This window comes from Hemibagrus wyckioides, linkage group LG26, assembly GCF_019097595.1.
Source record: "Hemibagrus wyckioides isolate EC202008001 linkage group LG26, SWU_Hwy_1.0, whole genome shotgun sequence".
Classification (NCBI taxonomy): domain Eukaryota; kingdom Metazoa; phylum Chordata; class Actinopteri; order Siluriformes; family Bagridae; genus Hemibagrus; species Hemibagrus wyckioides.
In genome coordinates this window covers 17,528,917-17,553,080 of record NC_080735.1, presented here as the reverse complement: position 1 = coordinate 17,553,080, position 24,164 = coordinate 17,528,917, and the positions used below count along the sequence as shown (strand labels likewise).

Below are 24,164 nucleotides of genomic sequence, written 5' to 3'. Positions count from 1 at the left end.
CAAGACATTTTGGACAATTTCATGCTCTTTGTGGGGACAGTTTGGGGATGACCCCTTCCTGTTCCAACATGACTGCACACCAGTGACCAAAGCAAGCTCCATAAAGACATAGATGAGTGAGTTTGGTGTGGAGGAACTTGACCGGCCTGCACAGAGTCCTGACCTCAACCCCACAGAACACCTTTGGGATGAATTAGAGTGGAGACTGTGAGCCAGGCCAAAACTGGGACGTCTGCCTTTACATGCACATGAATGTAATATGGAGTTGTCTCGCCCCTTTACAGCTATAACAGCTTCAACTTTTCTGAGAAGGCTTTCCACAAGGTTTAGGAGTGTGTTTATGGGAATTTTTGAGCATTCCTCTAGAAGTGCATTTGTGAGGTCAGGCACTGATGTTGGACGAGAAGGCCTGGCTCTCAGTCTCCACTCTAATTCATCCCAAAGGTGTTCTATGGGGTTGAGGTCAGGACTCTGTGCAGGCCAGTCAAGTTCCTCCACACCAAACTCACTCATCCATGTCTTTATGGACCTTGCTTTGGTCACTGGTGTGCAGTCATGTTGGAAAAGGAAGGGGTCATCCCCAAACTTGGGATCACTGGAAGGGGACAGGAAGGGGTGTCCCAGAACGTTTGGCAATACAGTGTAACTGACCTGTATATCTACATACACAAAGCTACACAGCACTAGAAACCGCATTTTATGTCTATTTATAGCACAGTCTTTTCTTTTCACAGTGCTCTATTGTACTTGGTGACTATAGGTGTGTCCCAAATCATGTATTCATGCACTATTCTACACCATTTTGTAGTATAAACAGTGTGTTATAACAACGAGAAGAAACACCAGGATAATGCATCTATTCAACCGCTTATTTGATTATGCAGAGAAATGAGCTGTTACTATGGAAACAATAATAACATGACAAGGAGCGCATTTATATATATAACATTAATATAGATTTATTATTTATTATTGTTACAGCCAGAACCATCTTCTGGCTTGTGAATTAAATAATGCTGTGGTATGAGGTACATTTTAATGCTGATAAAAAATGGGCTAAGTGAAGTAATGTGAAAGAAGTAAACAAACATTATGACACGTTACGAACATATGCGCTAGGTGCTCGAGGACATGGGGAGATTTCTAATTTGCATATCATGCATATTCATAGATCCTCTCATAGCGCGCAATGCTAAATGTCTAGAAATGTCTATTAAACCTCTTTAAACGACGTATTATTCTGTGTTGGTTATTTTTAATAGTTTAAAATTACATTCTCGAGGCTAATTTAAAAACGTGTCCATTTGGGAATCCCCTATACGCTGGACTCCTTTGGTCCAAACCAAAGCGCTCTAACGGTTAAGTGGGAGTAAAACGGGGCTGCGTCCCAAACCGCGCCGTATTCCACTCAATAGTGCGTTCCTATAGGGTTACTATAGTTACTGTACATAGATAGCACGCGCCTTGTTTCAGGCTACTGTGCGCGGTTTGGGACGGAACCGCAACCCCAAGCCTAACGTTATTGCATAGGCGGCATCACAAGGGAGTAAATCTAGCGCGGCTTCATACCTTCTTTGTAACGAAAGCACACGAATACGCTTACGGTGTAGGTTTTTTTATATTCATTTATTTATTTATTTTGGTTGGTTCGATTCAAACCACGCGGGACGTGAACTAGAGTGCGCACGAGCGCAGGCGTTTGCGCGTCTCCCTCCCCGTCGTGTCGCACTCGGAGAACGCGCGCGCGCGAGAGAGAGAGGCTGTGTTTAATGAGTGGACGGAAATTAGTAGCCATGGAGACGCAGAGATAAGGAAACGGACCTATGCCACTTTCACCGATTGTCAAAACGCTCCGTGTAACCGGAACTCCCGGTCGCTGTAAACAAACCTATGGACAGGTTGTCAGGCTACTGCGGTCAGTGCAGAGCTAAACACACGGCTTTCTGGATGTTTCTAATGCCACTGAGCGACTTTTGCGAGCTGAAGGACCGAAGATGACCGACAGGGCAGGTGGTAGTACCGCGGGGGACGACTCCGGGATTATCCGCCGGCGGAGGATGCAGGTGAGTTGAGCACACTTCCGGTTTTTGCAGAGGAACCGCAAGATCGCTGACAGGAAAGCGTTTTTATAATGCAGCCATCATAACGCAAACATTTACTCTCACAGCCTTTTCATAAAGGTGTTAAAGTGCACGTGGTGTTTGTAAAGATCTCACATTCCATCCTCATCAGAACTAATGAATGCACGTTATTTCTTCATGACATCCTGAGAAAACCTCTCTGAGAAATAAATATGCCACCTTACTGAACCGAAAACCTGTTGTAGTTCCTGTATTCCATTCAAAACAAAAATCCAGCTCACTGACCCTATGTCCCATAGACCCTCCATCTATGGCTGCATGTCCTGAATTTGCATACTGGAACATGATTGGCTCGTACATTTAATGATGCAATAAGCTTGTGCAGGTTGATTGGATGTTTAATGTAGTTTTATAATAGGAGCTGGGGGTCATGTGGTAATTATCCGAGTGTTTTATCTCCGGCATTCTAAACCCGGGTGACCAACGGGCGATCATCATGCCTGGCCACGCCCCCTACAATGAGCGTCCATATCACAATGAGATGTTTATAGGATTTTTTTGTACATCCTGAATGTTATACATTTGTAATATATGATTTATAAGTACTACAGCCGTCCGGAAATCTCCAGAATTTCCGTGAACAGTTACTTCACGAAAGAGAATGAGGTGACCACTGTGTGATGAACTACGGAAGAGAAATTGACCCACCAAACACTGCTGTCTCTGCTGATAAATCCTAGGTTATAGGGGAATTTCTTTCTTTCTTTCTTTCTTTCTTTCTTTCTTTCTTTCTTTCTTTCTTTCTTTCTTTCTTGTGCTAGCTGAACTGTGAATTTGCTGAGCTCAGCAGATATACAACTGGGGATTAATATATAATCAACGCTGCTTCTCTCCATCCACAGTAACCACAGAGGCAGTTTCCTGTTTTTCTTGACTGCTTGTTGTGTCAGTGATTGTGTAGAGTGCAGAAAGCACGTAGCATTTTATAAAAACAATGCAAACGCACACACCCACACACACACGCACACACACACACACACACACACACACAGTCTGCAGCTCCACCAGCAAAACCCACGTGTCATGACTCTCAGCTTAACTTTACAAAGGACCACGCCATTTACATTGCACCAAAAAACCCCCTCTCTCTCTCTCTCACGCTCTCTCTCTCTCTCTCCCTCTGATCGTATCTAGGATTTATCTGAATAGTCCTAAAAGAACAGCGTTCCAAATATTATTTGCTCTCTCCTTTATTAGATTTCGCTCATTACTCAATGTACCAGACTTTCCAAACAATAAATCTCTCCAGAGAATGAGACACACTTCTGTCTGCGAAAGAGAAGAACGATCGATACGCACAATTAGTCTATCTGCTCCGTAGCACGAGTCTACAGATTTTACAAATTTCACGACCCAAAGTGTTTCTCAGTTGCTTATAGTCTTTTCTTAATGCACTCACAAAATTTCCTTGTTGAAGTTAGCTGAGAGTTTGGTTCGAACGCCCTATTTTTTTCCAGAAAATATGACGTCACTTCCTGCATCTATGCTTCCTGGTTTTTCAACTGCATTGTGGGATTTTTTTAGGGAGCCACTGTTCCAGTGCGCTGGAAGGATTTTGCGATTAGGAATCAGAGACACACCTTAAATATGACTAGGGAACTAGGGAGCAGATTGAGATGCACCCCCCCAGTACAGTGTTGGGAAGTGGGAAGTGGTTAAGGCTTTGGACTCCTGATTAGAATGTTGTAGGTTTGAATCCCAGGTCCACCAAGCTGCCACTTGAGCAAAGCCGTTAGCCCTCAGTTGCTTGGTTGTATATAACAAAAATGAGATCAAATGTAAGTGGCTCTGGATAAGGGTGTCTGCCAAACCCCTAAAATGTAAATGTGTTAGCGTATCAAGGCTTTGCTGGAAGTTCTCCAGCAGAACAAGATCACGCTTTGTCTCCAAATTTTTTCAGAATTAATCTACAGAAATGCCGCCTATCAGAGGACCACGGTTCTGGTTTTCACATTAGTTTAGAATTATCATTGTGAGATGATGTGGAGAGGGATTATAGGACAGAGATATGATGCTTGGCTTCATTTCTCTGCTCTCAGGATCGTTACTGAAGGAGTGTTAAACACAAGATCTCCCACTCATGTTTTCCAGCACGACTATGGCAACTGTGGATTATTCCAAATGCCTACGCCTGCCTTGTGTAGTGTATGCATTAACACACACACACACATATATATCTTTAATATCCGCTCTATAGATGCTCTTATCCTTGTTTCTTAGTGCCGATCGATAGCCTTTCGGTGCGTGGTGTAACTCAGGGATGTGTCCTGGGACCGTCCTCAGTTGCTCTTTATGGCCCATTAGGAGAGTAATGAGAGTCTGACAGCTCACTGAGGCGGGAAGGAAGAGAGACTGCAGGGTTTTAGGGCACAGAGAGAAGAGCGAGGAGATGAAAGAGGTTACAGTGCGGCCAACAGGGATAGCTCCTAAATAGGGGTGATGTGAGAGGGTCCATCTGCCGAAACCACATGTGTGTGTGGATCTTGTTACGGGGTAACAAGGTTAAAGACAACGTTTACTAAGAGAAGCTAATTAGCAAACATTCGAGCTGGTGGGTGTGGGCAGTCTAGCTGGACATCTACGAATGGACATATGGTCGAGGGAATGTAAACTTGTTTTACACACTTGTTTTGAACTTGTTTTTCAGCGGTCAGATTAGTACAAGAACTTTTTTTTTTGAAGACGGGACTATATCATGCTCAAGATGGGAGTTTTTTTTTTTCAGTCCAGTGACTACAGCTGAGGCCAAACCTTTGCATATCCCAAGGCTAAAGATGATCTTTATCAGTTTTTCCACATATTTCTTATTATCGTTTGACTCTTTCTGGCACTTTGTCACTTAAGGCTTCACCTGAGGTTTTTCAATGACCTCAAAGGTCATTTTAAACCAATCCATTAGAGACAGATTTATTTTACCTTTAATTCACTATGTTAGAATTCCACTAGGTCAGAGATTTACATTCACCCAGTTACCAGTGTTTTTAAACAGTCTAGAAGATTCTAGAAATTGGTGTAGTAGCTTCTGACCGGCCGCTTGTCATAACTAGGAGTTAATTGGGAGTGTACCTCTGGCTGTATTTAAGAACCAGTGCTCTTTTGGGGTTTGACACCATGAGTAAAATCCAAGCAGCTCAGCATTCTGGACTTCCAGAAATCTGGTTCCTTTTTAGAACTACCATGAGCATCTGTACAAATTATTGTGTACGAATATAAATGTTCTGGGCCAACCAGATCTTTCAGGAAAAGAAGCACAAACCCTTAACAGGGATAAATGATCCTTCTGAACGGTTCAAATGAACCCCAAGACATCAACGAAGGTAGAGGGTACCAGATGGTCCAGAGGCTTTCACGCAAAGAAGAAACTTCTACACCAAGACCAGCACAACAAAGCCAGAAGTTTTGCCAGTGATCACCAGCTCGATGAAGGAGAAGACTTCTCCGGTCAGACAAAACAAAAATGCAGCTATTTGGAAGAAAAGGGCTGTTTACTCAGAAGGACATTATCCCTCTGAAGCATGGTGGTGGTGGTGGGGGGGGGCTGTTTTGCTGGACGTCACTGTGTGTCATGATAAAGGAGGATTAAAAGTGATCCTAAACATACTTCAGAAGATGTAGCAAAATGGTTTAAAGACAAAATAGTGGATATGTTGGAGTGGCCATCACAAATTCCTGACCTGAATCCTGTAGAAAACCTGATTGTCTGAGGCGGGTTCATGATGTGGTTGAAATGCTACACAGGGATGTGTGTACACAGAATGCTGAGATTGCAAACGTCAAGATGCTGAGGCGGAAAAGTGCACAAAAGATATCAGACACTCCACTAGCCACCGGCTGGATGTCTGAGTCTGAGACGAGGACCTGCTTAGTCATATCCTCAGTGACGGCCTAGCCACACTTCTCCTTTATTGACCTCAGTCTCTTTTTTTATCCCTTATTTTATTCTCACCATAAACAGTCTGGACCTTTCTCTCTCTCTCTCTCTCTCTCTCTCTCTCTCTTTCTCCTTCACAGGAACGTAGCCAGCGCTAATTCATTAGTCGGCTTGCGTCGCTTCCTGGCAGTCTGTAGGTCTGTGGCGTGAGGAGGTTATCGACGCTGCCGCCGCTCGGCATTTCCTTTATTCTAGTATCGATCTGATCTCTGACCGCTCCCCATCTCATCTCATCTCGGTTTATGGCTGTAGAACCAAAGAACTAAGAGGGTCAGGTTTCAAAACGGATCTTCTGGGACTTCATCGTGATGGATATGGAAGACGTCCCAGCATCCAGAGTGTGAAGCTTGAGTTAATACACGAGGTGGTGATGGAACAAGATAATCATAAAGGACTGATTAAAGCTCAACCAGGTCCTAATTTTGTCTCTCTCTCTTCGTCATGTGTCGAGCTCACAATCTCAGAGAGAGAGAGAGAGAGAGAGAGAGAGAGAGACGGTATCAGCAGTGTGGTGAGATACAGGAGACAATCTGAGACCATCCTTACACCAACACAGACCAACTCCATAAATATACTGTATAATACAAGTATTTTATTCCTCAAGTTCTTTTACATCACAGTGGATTTGTTTCCAGAAATCTACAGTAAAGCAGTCGAGACCTATCCAACTTCCATACTTCACTTGACGAAGCTTTAGTGAGGTTCCATCAGGGTCTTAAAACAGAGGCAGGAACTTTACCAAGTAAAAGTAAATAGCCAGAGGAATTTAAAAATAGTTTAGTGGCAAATCTAATACATTATCGTTTCTATGGTAACAACTTAGACATAGACTTGTAGCTTCACATAACTAAGCCAAATACTAAATGAATAAAACTATCGTTTTTATTTGACATGGAAACATACACCGATCAGGCTATGACCACCTGCCTAATATTGTGTTGGTGCTGCCAAAACAGCCCTGACCCGTCCTGCACTGTGTATTCTGACCCCTTTCTATCAGAACCAGCAGTAACTTCTTCAGCAATTTGAGCAACAGTAGCTCGTCTGTTAGATCGGATCACACGGGCCAGCCTTCTCTCCCCACGTGCATCAATGAGCCTCGGTCCGTCCATGACCCTGTCTCCAGTTTCACCACTGTTCCTTCCTTGGATACTGACCACTACAGACCGGGAACACCCCACAAGAGCTCCAGTTTTGGAGATGCTCTGATCCGGTTGTCTTTCCTCCATCACAGTTTGGAGGTGTAAGAGGATTAAAACACTTCACGACATGCCGTTATGAGAAAATCATCAGCTTCTGGGCGGTTGCAGTTTTTCCATTGTGGGTCGGACCGTACCACATGACCTCGCTGTTGATTATTTACCTATGCCCTTACACTGAAATGTGTTTTATTTCCTTTTATTTCTCTCTCTTATGAATGTGAGCTTTCAGGAATGGCCAGGGTAACAGAGTTTGTGTAATTAGGAAGACTTTAAGCAACATTTTGGCACACACACACACACACACACACACACACAGAGGACATTCATCCACTTAATCCTCTATTAGCTGCCTGGTGGCGCCAGACAAGCTGGCAGGAAAACTGGTGTCACACACAATGTCATCAAAGCGAGCCACGGCAGGTGAGGTCATCATCCCCCAGTGCGAGTCCTTACTACACCAGCAGGGGGCATTAGCATGGGCTCTTTTAAAAGCACACATTTATCTCTTTCTGTCTCTCTCCATCTCTCAGTCTATCCCCTTGTGACCTTGGTGTAACGTTTTGGGGATTGCCCTCCCCTAAGTGCTGTCCAACATCTTTCTCCTAATGAATTTCCCTCTTCCATTATCCCTGAGCTCTTCAGTTTTATAAGCAGCCCGTTATTGAACAGTTAGCGCACCGTTTTCGAATGATACAGTTTAATCTCGCGCCTCTCACCCTGCTTTCTCTCTCTCTGTCTTCCTGTTCTCTTACAGAAGGATCTGCCCTTGCCACGGAAGAGCAGCGGGTAACGTACCACCACCATCTCACCTCGTCACACTATCAGCTGTAGCTTAGCTTATATATGTTCCTGCCTTCACACTCTGGGGGAAAATTTACATCTAGCTAGAGTGAAGGGTTTTTTGGCTTGTCCCTCACTGAGAACCTGTAAATGAAGGGGTTCTGTTCAATTCCTGTTTCCTGCCACTTTCCGAAAACAAACTCTTTCAATGGAAAATCACATAAGCTCACAGCATAATACACAGATTTTTAGTAGGAGCACACACACCTGCCAAAACCCTCATTTACTAATTTAGTTGATTTGGCTTGGTGTTAATCTTATTACCGTTCTCACTCAACAACACACAAATCATTAGAACACTCCATTAAACATAAATCACTACATTTAATCAGTTCAGGAGTTAAGTGAAGGAGGCGTGGCCTCTGTGTCTTTTTGCCTTGGTGAAGGAGGCGTGGCCTGTGTGTGTCAGTGTCAGTGAAGGAGGCGTGGCCTCTGTGTCAGTTTTAGTGAAGGAGGCATGGCCTCTGTGTGTGTCAGTCTCACTGAAGGAGGTGTGGCCTCTGTGTGTCTCAGTCTTAGTGAAGAAGGCATGGCCTATATATGTGTCACTCACAGTTAAGGAGGAGTGGCCTCTGTGTGTGTCAGTCTCACTGAAGGAGTTGTGGCCTCTGTGTGTCTCAGTCTTAGTGAAGAAGGCATGGCCTATATATGTGTCACTCACAGTTAAAGAGGAGTGGCCTCTGTGTGTGTCAGTCTCACTGAAGGAGGTGTGGCCTCTGTGTGTCTCAGTCTTAGTGAAGAAGGCATGGCCTATATATGTGTCACTCACAGTTAAGGAGGAGTGGCCTCTGTGTGTGTCAGTCTCAGTGAAGGAGGAGTAGCCTCTGTGTGTGTCAGTCTCAGTGAAGGAGGAGTGGCCTCTGTGTGTGTCAGTCTCAGTGAAGGAGGAGTGGCCTCTGTGTGTGTCAGTCTCAGTGAAGGAGGAGTTGCCTCTGTGTGTGTCAGTTTCAGTGAAGGAGGAGTGGCCTCTGTGTGTGTCAGTCTCAGTGCAGGAGGCATGGCCTCTGTGTGTCAGTCTTAGTGAAGTAGGTGTGGCCTCTATGTGTCAGTCTCAGTGAAGGAGGAGTGGCCTCTGTGTGTGTCAGTCTCAGTGAAGGAGGAGTGGCCTCTGTGTGTGTCAGTCTCAGTGAAGGAGGAGTGGCCTCTGTGTGTGTCAGTCTCAGTGGAGGTGTGGCCTCTGTGTGTGTGTGTGTCAGTTTTAGTGAAGGAGGCGTGGCCTAGGTGAGTGTCAGTCTCAGTGAAGGAGTAAAGGAGACATGGCCTCTGTGTGTCTCATTGAAGAAGGCGTGGCTTCTATGTGTGCCTCACTGAAGAAGGCATGGCATCTGTCTGTGTGTCAGTCTCAGTGAAGGAGGCATGGCCTCTGTGTGTGTCTCACTGAAGAAGGCGTGGCCTCTGTGTGTGTCAGTCTCAGGGTTAATAGTGAACACATACTGTTTTTCTTTTTTTTGCATTAAATCATATTGCATCACAGATAAAAATTTTTAGATTTATATAATTACATGCATTAAAAATATGGTCATGGCTTAATGATTCAGAATCCTCTAGAACAAAAACATGTCTCTCCACTAATATCAGCCAGTCAGGGGAAGGAGGCGTGTCTGGTGTTTCTGTCCATCAAGACAGAAAGACTCTGTGTTTGTTTTTGAGGCTGGATATAGACTTCCTGTTGACTGGCTTTAGCTCACCTCCAACCAAATCACTTTAATGTGTTTTTCACATGATCGTTGATTACATATTAATTTGCGCATGGCGTCATTCTGGAAGGAGATGAATACACAATACACACCTGACACACTGCTGCTGCTACACACATGTGACCTGACCCACTTTAGGAAGGACATGATAAGGAGCTGATGATGAGGTAGGAAGAGTAAACTGAGCAGCGGTGTGGGGGCTCACCGAGGTGCTCTCCATGGTGCTGAACACAGGGCTCACTCTGTGTTACACTCTCTCTCTCTCTCTCTCTCTCTCTCTCTCTCTCTCTCTCTACTCTCTCTAACACACACACACACACACACACACACACACATACTCCTCTTTTATGAGCGTGTATATACTTGCTTCATGATCATTTATTCCTTTGCATGTCTGACTCAGCTTCAAGCTGAAATGAACATTTCCACACACTCCTCTCACACTGTGAATCCCAATGGAGGTGTCCTGTGTGTGTGTGTGTGTGTGTATTAAATGTGTTCATTTTTAGCAGGTGCTGTGTTTTGATCCATTACAGCCACTGATCAGGTGCCTGCTAAAAGCATCTCTTCATGAAAGTACACACATAACATGCAAGCTGACATACACACACACACACTCAGCTTTCCCTCCACCGCTTATCAGTATGCAGTGTATAAAGCTGTTCAGAATGAAGCTGCGGTTGTAATTGTGTGCACGTGAAAGCAGCAACGTGTGAAAAATAAAGGCAGAGGATTCGGCGGCTCGGATTTTGGTTATAACGCTTCACGAGCGAGAGCGCTTCGTCATCCCACATGATCTGAGTGCATTTAAGATGCGGTCACATGACTAGAGATTCCATTAAAGACTGAGATCTTCCTTTAAGCTGTAAATCTGCCATCTTCATGCAGAAGCTCGTCTTCATCGATATACACCATGAATATTGTGAGGTTTTGTCTGAATTCAGATAAATAGATAAAATAGTTAAATAGGCAAATAGATAAAATGTGCAAAGGTCGCTTTTTAAATCCAATCGAATTCCGGATTCTGATTGGTCAGAATGGTGCTGATGGACTACTAACGCGGTACCGTTTCCATAGCAACAGCTCATTCACCTCATCATGCTTCAAGAATTAATAATAAACAGATAAAAATCTTTGGTTGTTTAATAAAGATTTGAGGTTTATAGCTGCTCTAATGTTCTGCGTGTGCTCAGAGGAACTCTACTGTCTTCAAAATGTAGCTATAAATGGATAAAAATATCTATTAAATAAAGTGTGTAATCCTTTGAGAGGATTAAAGCAGGAAAATAATCAACTCCGCTTCATCACACCGTCACACTGCTGATCACTTTCCTGCAGCGTCTCGTCCTCTCAGGCTTCATGACGTCGTCTAGACGTTTTCGTCTTGACCCGTCTTTCTGTGAGAAAGCGATGAGAAAGTTGAAAGAATATAAGGGTCAGTAGTCAGTTTCATTTTGTTTCCCCCACATCAGAGACATGTCCATTATTCACAGATCCTTTCAACAATTTGTCATCATCCCATCGTGTGTGTGTGTGTGTGTGTGCAGTTCATTATAGTAGGTCATGGAGATGATGTCACTTCATAAGCAATATGGCACGGAAAAACCCACTCTGAGATAGAGAGAGAGAGAGAGCAGACTTTGACATCATCAACATCCCTCCTCTTTCTCTCTCTCTCTCTCTCTCTCTCTCTCTCTCTCTCTCTCTCTCTGGACCACAAAGCTTCCTGGGCGTGGCTCCAGCCTCGGATGATCAAATCCAATTGGTTGATTCAATCCTTAAGGTAACCCAAACCTCCTCTCTCTCTCTCTCTCTCTCTCTCTCTCTCTCTCTCTCCCTGGAGTCATTCACATTTCCATTACCAGCTCCACCACCCCATGCCGTGTGTTCTGATAGGCTTTTAGTGACCACACACACACACACACACACACACACACACACACACACATGGAGACACATGCGCACATGCTGACATCCCTCCTATAATCCTCACTCTCCGTCTCTCTCTCTCTCTCTCTCTCTCTCTCTCTCTCTCTCTCTCTCTCTCTACTTCCTGGCTTGGCACTGTTACCCTTGAGATCCGTCTCCTCTTTGCACTCGCTCTCTCTCTCTCTCTCTGTCTCTCTCTCTGTGCGGATGTATCCTGACACGGACACACTCATTCTGGGTGTGTTTGCGCGTGTGTGTGTGTGCAGTAGCAGAAGGCAGTGTTATGGCGTGGCACAGCTAGCCTGCTGCTGCTCTCCGTGACGACGCGTGTTTTCACACAGTCGCTTCCTCACGACGCTCTTCTCTGTGTGTGTGTGTGTGGGAGAGAGAGAGAGAGAGGGAGAGAGAGAGAGAGGGAGGAAGGAGCGTGTGCCAGCAACATGTTCCGCCGGACCAAAAGGTAAAGATGGATGCTGGGTGAGAGATTGTATGGCTTATGATGATTGTGATTATTATTATAGAATGTTGAGGATGAGATGCTGCTGATGCTGATGATGATGATGTGATGATGATGAAGCAATGGTGCTGTTGTTCACACCTCCCTGACTTTCCGTTTTTTGATCTCTGTCTCTTTCACACACACAGACACACACACACACACACTTTGATGCTTTGTAAAGGCTTGCTTAAGATAAGAGATTGCTATTAAATGGTATGTAGATGTAAGAGTGGGTATAAAGCTGTGTGTGTGTGTGTGTGTGTGTGTGTGAGAGAGAGATTCTCGTTATGATGGCAGATTAAAAGACACAGGCAGAGAGAGAGAGATGCTGTCATCTGAACATATGGTGCACAGAACAATATTTGACCCGCGTTCAAAAAACTGTCTATCTCTCTCTGTCTTTCTTTCTCTCTGTGGCTATCTTTCTGTCTGTCTCTCTCTCTCTCTCTCTCTCTCTCTCTCTCTCTCTCTGCCTCTGTATTTGTCTCTCTCTCTTCCTGTCTGTCTCTCTCTCTCTTTCTCTGTCTCTCTCTCTCTCTCTCTGTCTCTCTCTCTCTCTGTCTCTCTCTCTCTTTCTCTGTTTGTCTCTCTGTCTGTCTGTCTGTCTGTCTGTCTGTCTGTCTCTCTCTCTCTCTCTCTCTCTCTTTCTCTGTTTGTCTCTCTCTTCCTGTCTGTTTGTGTGTCTGTCTGTCTGTCTCTTTCTCTCTCTCTTTCTCTCTCTCTCTTCTTGTCTGTCTGTGTCTCTCTCTCTGTCTTTCTCTCTCTCTCCCTGTTGTTGTCTCTCTCACTTTCTCTGTATCTCTCTGTCACTCTCTCTCTCTCTCTCTCTCTCTCTCTCTCTCTGTTTCTCTCTCGTTCACCCCTCATTCTGTCTTGTTAGGGAGTACTGGACTTTCCTTCGTTCACAGGTGATTCTGCCTGCTTTAGGGGGAGATGCCACACATCTGGTGTAAAAGTTTGTACCCCCCATGGCTCTTGAATAGAAATAAGGGAAGTTTTGGTCTTTTTTCCTTTTTAAAAATATATACAAATCCAAATATATGTGCACTTAGACAGTGCCCTGCTACTCTGTTGACTGTTACAAAGCTCTGACACTGGAGACTCCTTCCTGCAACCGGTTCGCGTTTTATATCCCAGCAAACGAGTCGTTACTATGGAAACAACGATCACCAATCAGAATCCAGCAGCACTGTAACACAGTATTCACTGTTACATTAAAGAAATGCTGAAAGACCTGAGAGTTTAATATGTTTATACATTCGTTTGTTACAGAAAATACTGGAACAGTACACATTGTATGTTGTGTGTGTGTGTGTGTGTGTATCACTGGTTTAGATGTGTGTGTTTGATGTTTGTGACTCATGTTCGGGACGTGTGCCTGGATGCTTGATGTTTGAACCCCTTTTATTATTTTCTCCTCAAACCCTGAGAGAGGTGGAATGAAAGGTAGCGCCTGAGGAGGTGTAGCGGCCTACATTTACACACACACACACACACACACACACACACACACACATAGCATAGCAAGGTTACACACAGCCTCTTTACTCTCCTCTTTCCTACTTCTGGTCCTGTGCTTGTGTTTCAAATGGAGAGAGAGAGAGAGAGAAAAGGCCCTGAAGGACACACTGAGCTCAGGTGTGATGCTTTAAATAAGTCTGTTTTTTCCCTATCGTTTTCTCTCATTTTGTGTTTCATCAAACGCTCAGATATGAAGCATGATGCTATCCCCACCCCCTTTCTTTGTCAGGCCACGCCCACACATGACAGCGAGGCTTTTGAAGTAAGATACAAATTAGGTTGCACCCTGAGTTCTGATGATGTCACTTGTGGGTGTGGATGGAGTGCTGATGTCACTTGTGGACGTGGATGGAGCACTGATGATGTCACTTGTGGACGTGGATGGAGCACTGATGATGTCACTTGTGGGTGTGGATGGAGCACTGATGATGTCACTTGTGGGCATGGATGGAGCACCGATGATGTCACTTGTGGGTGTGGATGGAGCGCTGATGATGTCACTTGTGGGCGTGGAGGGAGCGCTGATGATGTCACTTGTGGGTGTGGATGGAGCGCTGATGATGTCACTTGTGGGTGTGGATGCAGTGCTGATGATGCCACTTGTAGATGTGGATGGAGCGCTGATGATGTCACTTGTGGGTGTGGATGGAGCACTGATGATGTCACTTGTGGGTGTGGATGGAGCACTGATGATGTCACTTGTGGGTGTGGATGCAGTGCTGATGATGCCACTTGTAGATGTGGATGGAGCACTGATGATGTCACTTGTGGGTGTGGATGGAGCACTGATGATGTCACTTGTGGGTGTGGATGGAGCGCTGATGATGTCACTTGTGGGTGTGGCTGGAGCACTGATGATGTCACTTGTAGGTGTGGATGATGTCACTTTTTGTGTAAGTACAGGAGATAATTTCAGGCAGGGACTAAAGTTGTGAGAAAACAATGTTGTGCCTCACGTGACGTATGATTTATTTTATTTTATTTATGTTTTATTTCACAAAACGTTGAAACTCTTGGAAACTAGCATCTGGAGAATCCTCTGACTCTTGGCCACGCCCACACTGTGAATTTTTTTTCTCTTCATTTCTGATTAGTGGGATGCCACAAAAAGCTGCAGGACTTTTATTTTGCCTTTTTTGTGGTTTACGTTTGACTTAGTTTTAGTAAAAGTAAACACACACACACACACACACAGACACACATACACACACACACAGAGTCCAGTTCTCTGAGCAGGTTAAAGGGAGTGTTGTGTTGCAGAGAGTGACATCAGCTGTGGCTGGGTTTCTGGGTCAGCTGGTTGGTGCTGACGACACTCTCGTGTGTATTATGGATGATAACAGCTGCTTGGAAACAGAGCTTTAAACCATTCCAGTCTCCTTCCGCCTCTCCTGCGCTGACCACACCACGATTAACGTCCCTTTCATCTGTAACGGCTGGTAACGTCGTCTTCACTCACCCTCGATTCCACTTCAGTTCATTTTTATTTCGGACAGTCACGAACCCGGACGCTATACACCAGGCCGTGTCTGTGTGCACGACTTCTGACCGGAGCGTGAGTGGATCACCGCTCTGCACTCCAGCTGTGTGTGTAAGCTGGACACAGAGTTTGAGGTGACTCACAGGTGAGTCTGGATTTAAAGAAAATAATCCAAACTCAGCTCTCTGTGGAGCTGCTGACATTTTCACCATGGGTCAGGATTGTACATGATTACAGAGAGGTAAAGGAGAGAGAGAGAGAGAGAGGGAAGGAATAGGTAGAGAGAGAAGGAGGGATAAGGGGAGAGAAGGAGAGAGATTAATAGGGAGGCAGAGAGATGTCAAGAGAGGGAGGGAGAGAGGAATAGGTAGAGAGAGGAGGGATAAAGAGAGGGAGAGAGAAGGAGGGATAAGAAGAGAGAGGGAGAGATAGAGAGGAAGAGAGACAGTGAGGGAAGGAGAGAGGAATAGGTAGACAGAGGAGGGATAAGAGAGAGAGAGGTGGAGAAAACGAGGGATGAGAGAGAGAGGCAGAGAGAAGGAGGGATGAGAGAGAGAGACAGAGAGAAGGAGGGATGAGAGAGAGAGACAGAGAGAAGGAGGGATGAGGGAGAGAGAGAGAGGGATAAAGAGAGATAGATGGCAAGAGAGGGAGGGAGAGAGGAAGGTAGGATAAGGAGAGGGAGAGATAAGAAGAGAGAGGGAGAGAGAAATAGGTAGTGAGAGAAGTAGGAAAAAATAGGGGGAGAGAGAGAAGGCAGGATAAAAGAGAGGGAAAAGGAGGGATAAGGAGACAGGGAAAAAAGTGAGGAGAAAGAGTGAGTGAGAGAGGAATAGGTAGAGAAAGAAGGAGGGATAGAGAGATAAAGAGAGAGAGATAGATGGAGAAACAGAGGAAAAGGTAGAGAAAGAAGGATATATATATATATATATATATATATAGAGAGAGAGAGAGAGAGAGAGAGAGAGGGATGTTATTTTGGAGGAGGAAGAAGCGAGGTCATACTCACACGTAGACCTATTAGACAGTAGACAGTATTACTGAGATTTATCAAGATCTTATTCGAGCCCAACTGGCCACTTTAATAGGAACACCTGTACCACTGCTCGTTCATTCTCCAGTGAAAGCTCCTGCAGGTGCAGGTCATCAGCTGCAGTTACTGTTCACACCAGACATCAGAATAAGGGATTGTTACTTTGAGTATTTCAGAAAGTGCAGATCTCCTGAGATTTTACCACAGAACTCTGCACAGGACGGGGCAAAAGGATAGAAAGGACACTGGAAACATCTTGATGAGAGGAGAGGTCAGAGGAGAAGGTCCAGGAACTCAAGTGACCACTCTTTACGTTAGAAGTGACAGCACGAGCCACAGCATCAATAAGGATCGGTTTAGTCGCTCTGATTCATGTAGTGAGTGAACTGAAAGGTGTGGAAAAGTTCAGGTGAGACTTAAATTTGTTGTCTTAAATTATCTCTCTCTCATTAACAGTCTTCCCTCTTGCTGTGACTCAGCATCTCTCTAAAGCGCCATCTCCTGCCTCCTATTATTGTGTTTTGACACATCTTTCTTTTTCTTTCTTTCTTTCTTTCTTTCTTTCTTTCTCTCTCTCTCTCTCTCTCTCTCTCTCTCTCTCTCTCTCTCTTCCTGTCTCGATTAAGTTGAATCTGATAAATGAAGTGTGGCTTTGCTGAGGCTCTCTCACTTCCTCTCCTCTTTCTCCTAATCTCACAGCTCTTTTTCTGTCGCTCTCACTTTCCTTCCTCGTGTGTTTCCCAACCTCGCACACATTTCTTTCCTTAATACCCTCCGAGCCAAGCCGGTCCTCCTGTCGCTTAGCAACAAGCGATCATATGACCTCCCACAGAGCCCCACGCCCATCACCGGATCAGTGCTGGACACACGAGTGATTCTGTTCATTCAAGTCACGTGACTCACTTTAACCTGAATCGCCTTGGGTTTTGATTCGTTTGACTTATTTCTAATGTCAGGACGTTTACATGGTCAGCTCAGGGACTTTTTTCATTTTAGGCTTGATTCAGGTGAAGTAACTGTGTGTGAGTACAGAGGGCAGAGAGCAAGGAGTACTGAATATGGAGCAGAGAGTATTAAGTAGGGAGTGGAGAGTAGAGAATAAGGAGTGCGGAGTAGGGAGCATTAAATAGGGAGTATTAAGTAGGGAGCAGTTAGTATTAAGTAGGGAGCAGAGAGTAGGGAGTAGGGTGCATTAAGTAGGGAGTAGGGTACATTAAGTAGGGAGCAGAGAGTAGGGAGCTGAGAGTATGAAGTAGGGAGTAGGGAGCATTAAGTATGGAGTTGTTAGTATTAAGTAGGGAGCATTTAGTAGGGAGCAGAGAATAGGGAGCAGAGAATAGGGAGCAAAGATTAGGGAGCTGAGAGCATTAAGTAGGGAGCAGAGAATAGGGAGCAAAGATTAGGGAGCTGGGAGCATTAAGTAGGGGGTAGGGAGCATTAAGTATGGTGTAGAGAGAAGGGAGCATTAAGTAGGAAGTAGGGAGCATTAAGTAGGGAGCAGAGAGAAAGGAGCATTAAGTAGGGAGTAGGAAGCAGAGAGTAGGGAGCTGGGAGTATTAAGTAGGGAGTAGGGTGCAGAGAGAAGGGAGCATTAAGTAGGGAGTAGGGTGCAGAGAGAAGGGAGCATTAAGTAGGGAGTAGGGAGTATAAAGTAGGGAGCATAGAGTAGGAAGTAGGGAGCATTAAGTAGGGAGTATTTAGTAGGGAGTATTTAGTAGGGAGCAGGGAGCATTAAGTGTGTGTGTGTGTGTGTGTATGATCAGATGTACAAGAATAAAGCCAACTGCCTTCCAGTCAGAGCGACCTCTCTCTTCCCTCTCTCTCTCTCTCTCTCTCTCTCAGAAGGGTCTTGCAGAGGGAACGTTATTGAATAATGAGATTCAGCCGCCTGTCAGCTTTATTCGCCAATCTTAATGCATTTCCTTTAAATGTTTCACTGCTGTGTGCATGTGTGTGTGTGCATGTGTGTGTGTGTGTGTGTGCATGTGTGTGTGTGTGTGTGTGTGTGTGTATGTGTGTGTGTGTGTGTATGTGTGTGTGTGTGTGTGTTAGCCAGTGTTTCTCTGGATGCTGAATTGGAGCAGCCCACATGAGGAAAAGATAACAGTCTGGTAGCTTGTTAAATTTTTGTGTAGTAGCTGTGTCTTTTTTATTCTGCTTTCAATATTCCCTCTCTTTTGTGTGTGTGTGTGATGTGTGTGTGTGTGTCTGATGTGTGTGTGATGTATGTGTGTGTGTGTGGTGGGGGTGTTGGTGAATTTCTTACACACTGAAATGAGAAGGATGAGATGAGCACGCTTTTTACACCCAAGGCAACGCTGACCTTAACACTGACTGTGTGTGTGTGTGTGTGTGTGCATGTGCATGTGCATGTGCATGTGTGTGTGTGTGTGTGTGTGATTTTATTGTTCGATGCTGAAGAGTAAAAACTGCTTCAAGGTAGTGAAAAAGCAGGAGATTGATTTATAGTAGGAGCTCATACATACTGAACAGGCCCAGAGGCAGGAAGAGTGCGTGAAAAATATATTTCCTTAAAGCTACTCGATCATCAGTTTACCAGCTTGGACAGAAGAAGAAGATGTGGAATTCCCCTGTTCATGCTGGATGCAGTTTATTGAAAGGAGAAGTCTACAGTGAAGAGTGTTAGCGAGCCACCAGAATGGCTTCCATGATCCTGGCTGCAGGTTCAACACATCGAAGACGAATCTGTTCCCTTGGGTTGTGGTGTTGTTGTGACACCTCACTGCTGTAACACGTCGGTCTTTAATCGGAGAAACGCTGTAGATCTTTGTGGTGTAAGAGGAATAAAACACTCAAGGACCTTCTGTTATCAAAAAACTTCAGGTCAGTTATCTTTCATCACGCCACCTCGTCGACCCCACATGTCACGATGATGAAGAATATACACACCACAAACAGACCAGTTCATCCACCGAGGCATAGATCGGTGCAATCAATGAGGCAATCTTCATCACAGGAGTCATCCAGATCACACACACACACACACGGGTGAAACAAGACTTTCCAATAATTGCATCATCTCCTTGGACCATTTAGATTAGATTGACTTGGTAACCCCCAGGGGGCGTTTGATTGGCCGACGAAAAACCAGCTAGTCGATCGTGGTGCTTCTTGTTGCCATGGCAGCGTCTTCCTCTGGTGAGTGACGGATAACGGCGTTGAGCTTCATAACATGTGTACGATATTTTGATGTGGCTGTGGAAGATACTTGATTCTGATTGGCTGATAGGCCGGAGATTTGTAGCACGTAATCTTGTGGGAATGTAAACACGATGCAAAAAAAAAAGGATAAATAAACATTTTATCCTCTTTGCCGTAAAAGAAATTCCGGGTAGGTTACAGTACATGGAAACGGTTGACAAGAACAGTGTTTGATTTATGACCCTCTCATACATGTAACCATAGCAACAGCAGGAGGAAGCCTGGTGATAAATATTTGTTAATATTTCTTATTGCACGTGTAACACTGGATATTTATAAAGGTCAGGATGTGATGTAACGGCTGGAGGGATGGATACTGATCGCCCAAGAGTCTTAATGTTGTCATAACTCTTCTTCCTGCTGCTTTCAGGTCGTCCTGCAGCTCTTTTCGACTCTCTTAACTTCCTTATCGCTGGTCTGAGAGCAGGCTGTGAATCTCATGTCCTTACCTGACTCCATGAACCTCTGAGATGCAGTCACTGAGATAATTAAGAGTTTAGCTATGGCTCTGTTTCTTTTTAATAGTGTTGAGTTAGAACATCTGGAATGTCCTGGACCTTCACCATAACTGCTGCTTGATGCCTGAAACCTTTCAAAACTTTACTTTAAATACCTCACTGTATGTGCTGATAAAATACTGTTATTCATCATGGTGTCGATGCTGATGTTCTCTCTGGTGAAGTGAAGAAGACTGATGATCTCCTCATCATGGCACCTGTTAGTGAGTGGGATATATTAGGCAGTAAGTGAACATTTTGTCCTCAAAGTTGATGTTAGAAGTAGGAAAAATGGACAAGAGTAAGGCTTTGAGCGAGGTTGATGAAGGGACAAATTGTGATGGCAGATAGACGACTGGATCAGGGCATCTCCAAAACTGCAGCTCTTGTGGGGTGTTCCCGGTCTGCAGTGGTCAGTATCTATCAAACCTGGTCCAAGGAAGGAACAGTGGTGAACCGGAGACAGGGTCATGGACGGTCAAGGCTCACTGATGCACATGGAGAGAGAAGGCTGGCCCGTGTGACCCGATCCAACAGACGAGCTACTGTTGCTCAAATTGCTGAAGAAGTTAATGCTGGTTCTGATAGAAAGGGGTCAGAATACACAGTGCAGGACGGGTCATGGCTGTTTTGGCAGCAAAAGGGGAACCATTCTGTAGCAGATCCGCTTTGCTGTTGCTTGAATGATCATTTAGTGACATAACAGTGTAGAAACTATAGGTTTACCCTGACTAACAAGATGAAACACACGTATAAACACACACTCTCTCACTTCTAGCTTGTTTGTGTGTGTTGCAGCTGTCGCACCAGTAACAGGAAGAGTCTCATCCTGACCAGTACGTCCCCGACCCTGCCGCGACCCCATTCACCTCTACCTGGACACATAGGTGAGAAACACGCCTCCCTCTTTCATGTGTAACACACTTCTGACGTGTTTACCTCCAACTGCACACATCAACCAAATCTGCTCATGTGAAATCATTATTATTTCTGCTCTCTCTCTTTTTGTCTAAACAGGAAGCAGTCCACTGGACAGTCCTCGTACCTTTTCACCCAGTGGCCCCGCCCACTTCTCTTTCACCCCCTCTAGAAGGTAAAAAAATAAAACAATTGTATTGTTATTAAAGTATTAAAGTATTATCAACCGCTTTAGTGATTCGATTCAATTTAACCTTGATTCATTTTGAATCACCCCTTAGAGCTGAATGTGTATACTAAGTGGTGAATTAAAAAATGAATCAAATGAATCAAATGCTACATGCATGAATCACTTGAAAGAGCCATTCAGAAAGACTTAAATCTTTTAATAATTTACACCTTGGCATACAAATGCTGTCCCTTACAAATTTTCACCTTAAGAAGATTGCATCGGGATACAAAGCATGTTCGGCATACGAATGAACCGAACCATTCAAAACTTGTTTTCAGTTGAAAGTGGAAAGCCAACCGAAGGGAGTTTACGAATTTTATGAATTTTCTTTTTCCAGTCAGTGAAAGCTGTTTGGAAAGACTCAACCCACGATACCAACATTGTCTTCGGCTTGCGATCAAAAGCTAGGTGATTGGTTTTGTGGGTGGTCTGTTCTATTTTAAGCCCAAGCTTGGTGGCACGACTTCCTGTGAGGACCCTTGACCCTTGGAAATTGTTAATATTGGTCATATCTTTGAGTGGCTGGAACAGAATATCTACATTATTTCTTATGGAAAATTCGTTTCGCGATACAGATTTTCACCTTAAGAACTTGCCTCCAGAATGAATTAAAGTCCTATGCCGAGGTTCCACTGTAATCTATTTATTTTGCCTTGACATTTAAGTGTATTGTGAGAATGTCAGCAGTGTGGTTTTGGAAAAGTCTAAACTATCACTCCATAGTAAACATGTTTAGAGGAATGCATCACTGATTCCATGGTGTATGGAAGGTTAGTAAACACAGCGGCTTTTGTTTGTCTCTTTTTTACGGACACACAAGACGCTGCATGGTAGATTTGTTTAAAAATGCAATTGTACACAAATACGTCATCATCATCATTGTCTCCCGCTTATCCGGAGCCGGGTTGCAGGGGCAGCAGTCTAAGCAGGGATGCCCAGACTTCCCTCTCCCTAGACACTTCCTCCAACTCTTCTGGGGGAATTCCGAGGCGTTCCCAGGTCAGCCGAGAGACATAGTCCCTCCAGCATGTCCTGGGTCTTCCCCAGGGTCTCTTCCTGGGGGGGCATGCCTGGAACACCTCCCCATGAAGTGGCATCCGAAACAGATGCCTGAGCCACCTCAACTGGCCCCTCTCGATGTGAAGGAGCAGCGGCTCTACTCCGAGCCCCTCCCGGGTGACAGAGCTCCTTACCCCATCTCTAAGGGAGCGCCCCGCCACCCTATGGATAAAACTCATTTCGGCCGTTTATAAATAAGTGAATATTAGAATTCGATATTTTACGGTATGTGTAAACACGGGCTAGAGGAAGTGAATGGCTCTGTAAGCGCTTCTTAATGGCATAATGGTGCCTGTGTCATCCATTAATTATGATAATGTTTATCGTTACTCATTCACCAGGCTGAGTGATTTTGCATGCGGTTCCCCTCCTCCTGATGTCTGCAGCCGGGGCTCGTTTGTCTCACCCGTATTAACAGTTTAGCATTACCATGGCGACCGTGTTCAACAGGGACATCATCAATTTAATCCTGTAGGTTGCCCGAGAAGAGAACAACAGCATTGACAGATGTGTCGGCGTGATGCCTGACACAGGTATCGATGTATTGATGTTACGCACTCTTATATTGACTTGAATAAGTTATTAGCCACATGCTAGTAGCTCACAGACTTGAGTATTGAGTAAACCAGTGTCTTCTCAGAGGTTTAGAGGATGCTCTAATGCTAGCTGTTTAGCTATATAGACACTACGGCCATGACACTTTACTGCTCCAGAATCCGCTGCTCCTGAAAAGCCACTCCAGACATTTTAGACACCAGGGTGAATACTCAAGTGTAACATCACACAGCAGTTCCATTTTAACGTCAGTCCACATGTATGAAGCCTTTTTAAACTCCATTGTGGACTGGGAGCAGTGGTCTTGCAACTGGTTCTTGGTTCTTGACATAAATCCTCAATTTAACCTACATCAATCCTGACATCAGCCCTCAATTAAGCCATATGTGAGCACTGAGCAGTTCCAGGTTAGGTCCTTGAACCAGAACTTTTCCTGCACTACTGCTTATTTTTCTGCTAAGAACATCGTTATGGTCTTAAAGTGAACCTTCATGCTGCTAGGAAACCAGAAGCTCAAGACAGACTAGCGGTCAGGAATAATTGCCCCAAAGTGACAGCAGAGATTTACCGTGCCAGCATCCCGCTCATTCGACATAATGGGGCGCGACACACACACAAACAACAAACCAGACTTTGAAGTATCTCAGATCTCAGCGTGGACAATGAGCGACAGACAGATCACTCTTGGGATGGTCGTTTATCTGAAAGACGAGCACAGGGAGAGGGGAGGGGTGAGGAGGAAGTCAGAGAGACGATTGATGGAGAGACCGGGCCTGTGGGAGAACATTATTTCCTGTCTGATGGATTCTGTAAATCAGAGTGGCGCTCGGTGATGGTTCAGCGAAACTATGCTAACATGGCACGACACGATGCTAACCGGTAAACTCGGGTTAGTTTGTTGGTTTTCTTTGAACAGGTGAGTGAAGAAAAGCTGCCGTGTTACATTACAGATGGCAGTCTGGGTCTCAGTACAATGCTTCTTGTCTTGAAGGCGTGTTTTCTCCCCGCACGTTTACAACGCCAACGACAGACCGTCATCATGTAACGGTTGCTCAGCAACTAACTCCAGCGCTAAGTGAACTTCATCAACTCTGCTTTCCATGTGTTACAGAGTGAAGATTTCACGACTGTGCGGCTCATATAACGGCAGCTATCGTTCTTGTTATCTGAGCTGTACGTGACGGTCCATCTCAAGTGCCGCGTGATTGTTTTCCCCAGCGCAGTTCACTGCATGAAAGAGTACTCCACTTTAATAGGGTTTTCTCTAACACATCTCACCATAATGCACTGATTGAGTTTCATTAATTGGGAGATAAAGCAACTCATTCAGAGACTTTAGAGTCAACTCATTCAGAGTCTTCTGATGGAATAACCAGTAATGTATTATCTATCATGCTAACATCCACCC

The 24,164-nt window shown here is 44.8% G+C and overlaps 1 protein-coding gene across 3 annotated transcripts in view; it reads left to right on the top strand.

Moving 5' to 3' along the window:
* Positions 1 to 1,511: 1,511 nt before the first annotated feature.
* The window catches only part of mast1a (microtubule associated serine/threonine kinase 1a), a 50,250-nt gene continuing 27,597 nt past the window's right edge, over positions 1,512 to 24,164 (top strand). Inside the window, exons 1-4 of one of the 3 annotated variants that reach the window (XM_058380836.1) lie at positions 1,512 to 2,063; positions 8,029 to 8,060; positions 20,791 to 20,879; positions 21,010 to 21,085. In XM_058380836.1, coding sequence (XP_058236819.1) covers positions 1,995 to 2,063; positions 8,029 to 8,060; positions 20,791 to 20,879; positions 21,010 to 21,085 — 266 coding nt within the window. In that variant the 5' untranslated portion in view covers positions 1,512 to 1,994. Of the gene's footprint in view, positions 2,064 to 8,028; positions 8,061 to 11,544; positions 11,595 to 11,743; positions 12,201 to 20,790; positions 20,880 to 21,009; positions 21,086 to 24,164 lie in introns of those variants that run through there. The other 2 variants (XM_058380837.1, XM_058380838.1) reach the window with 2 other exon arrangements.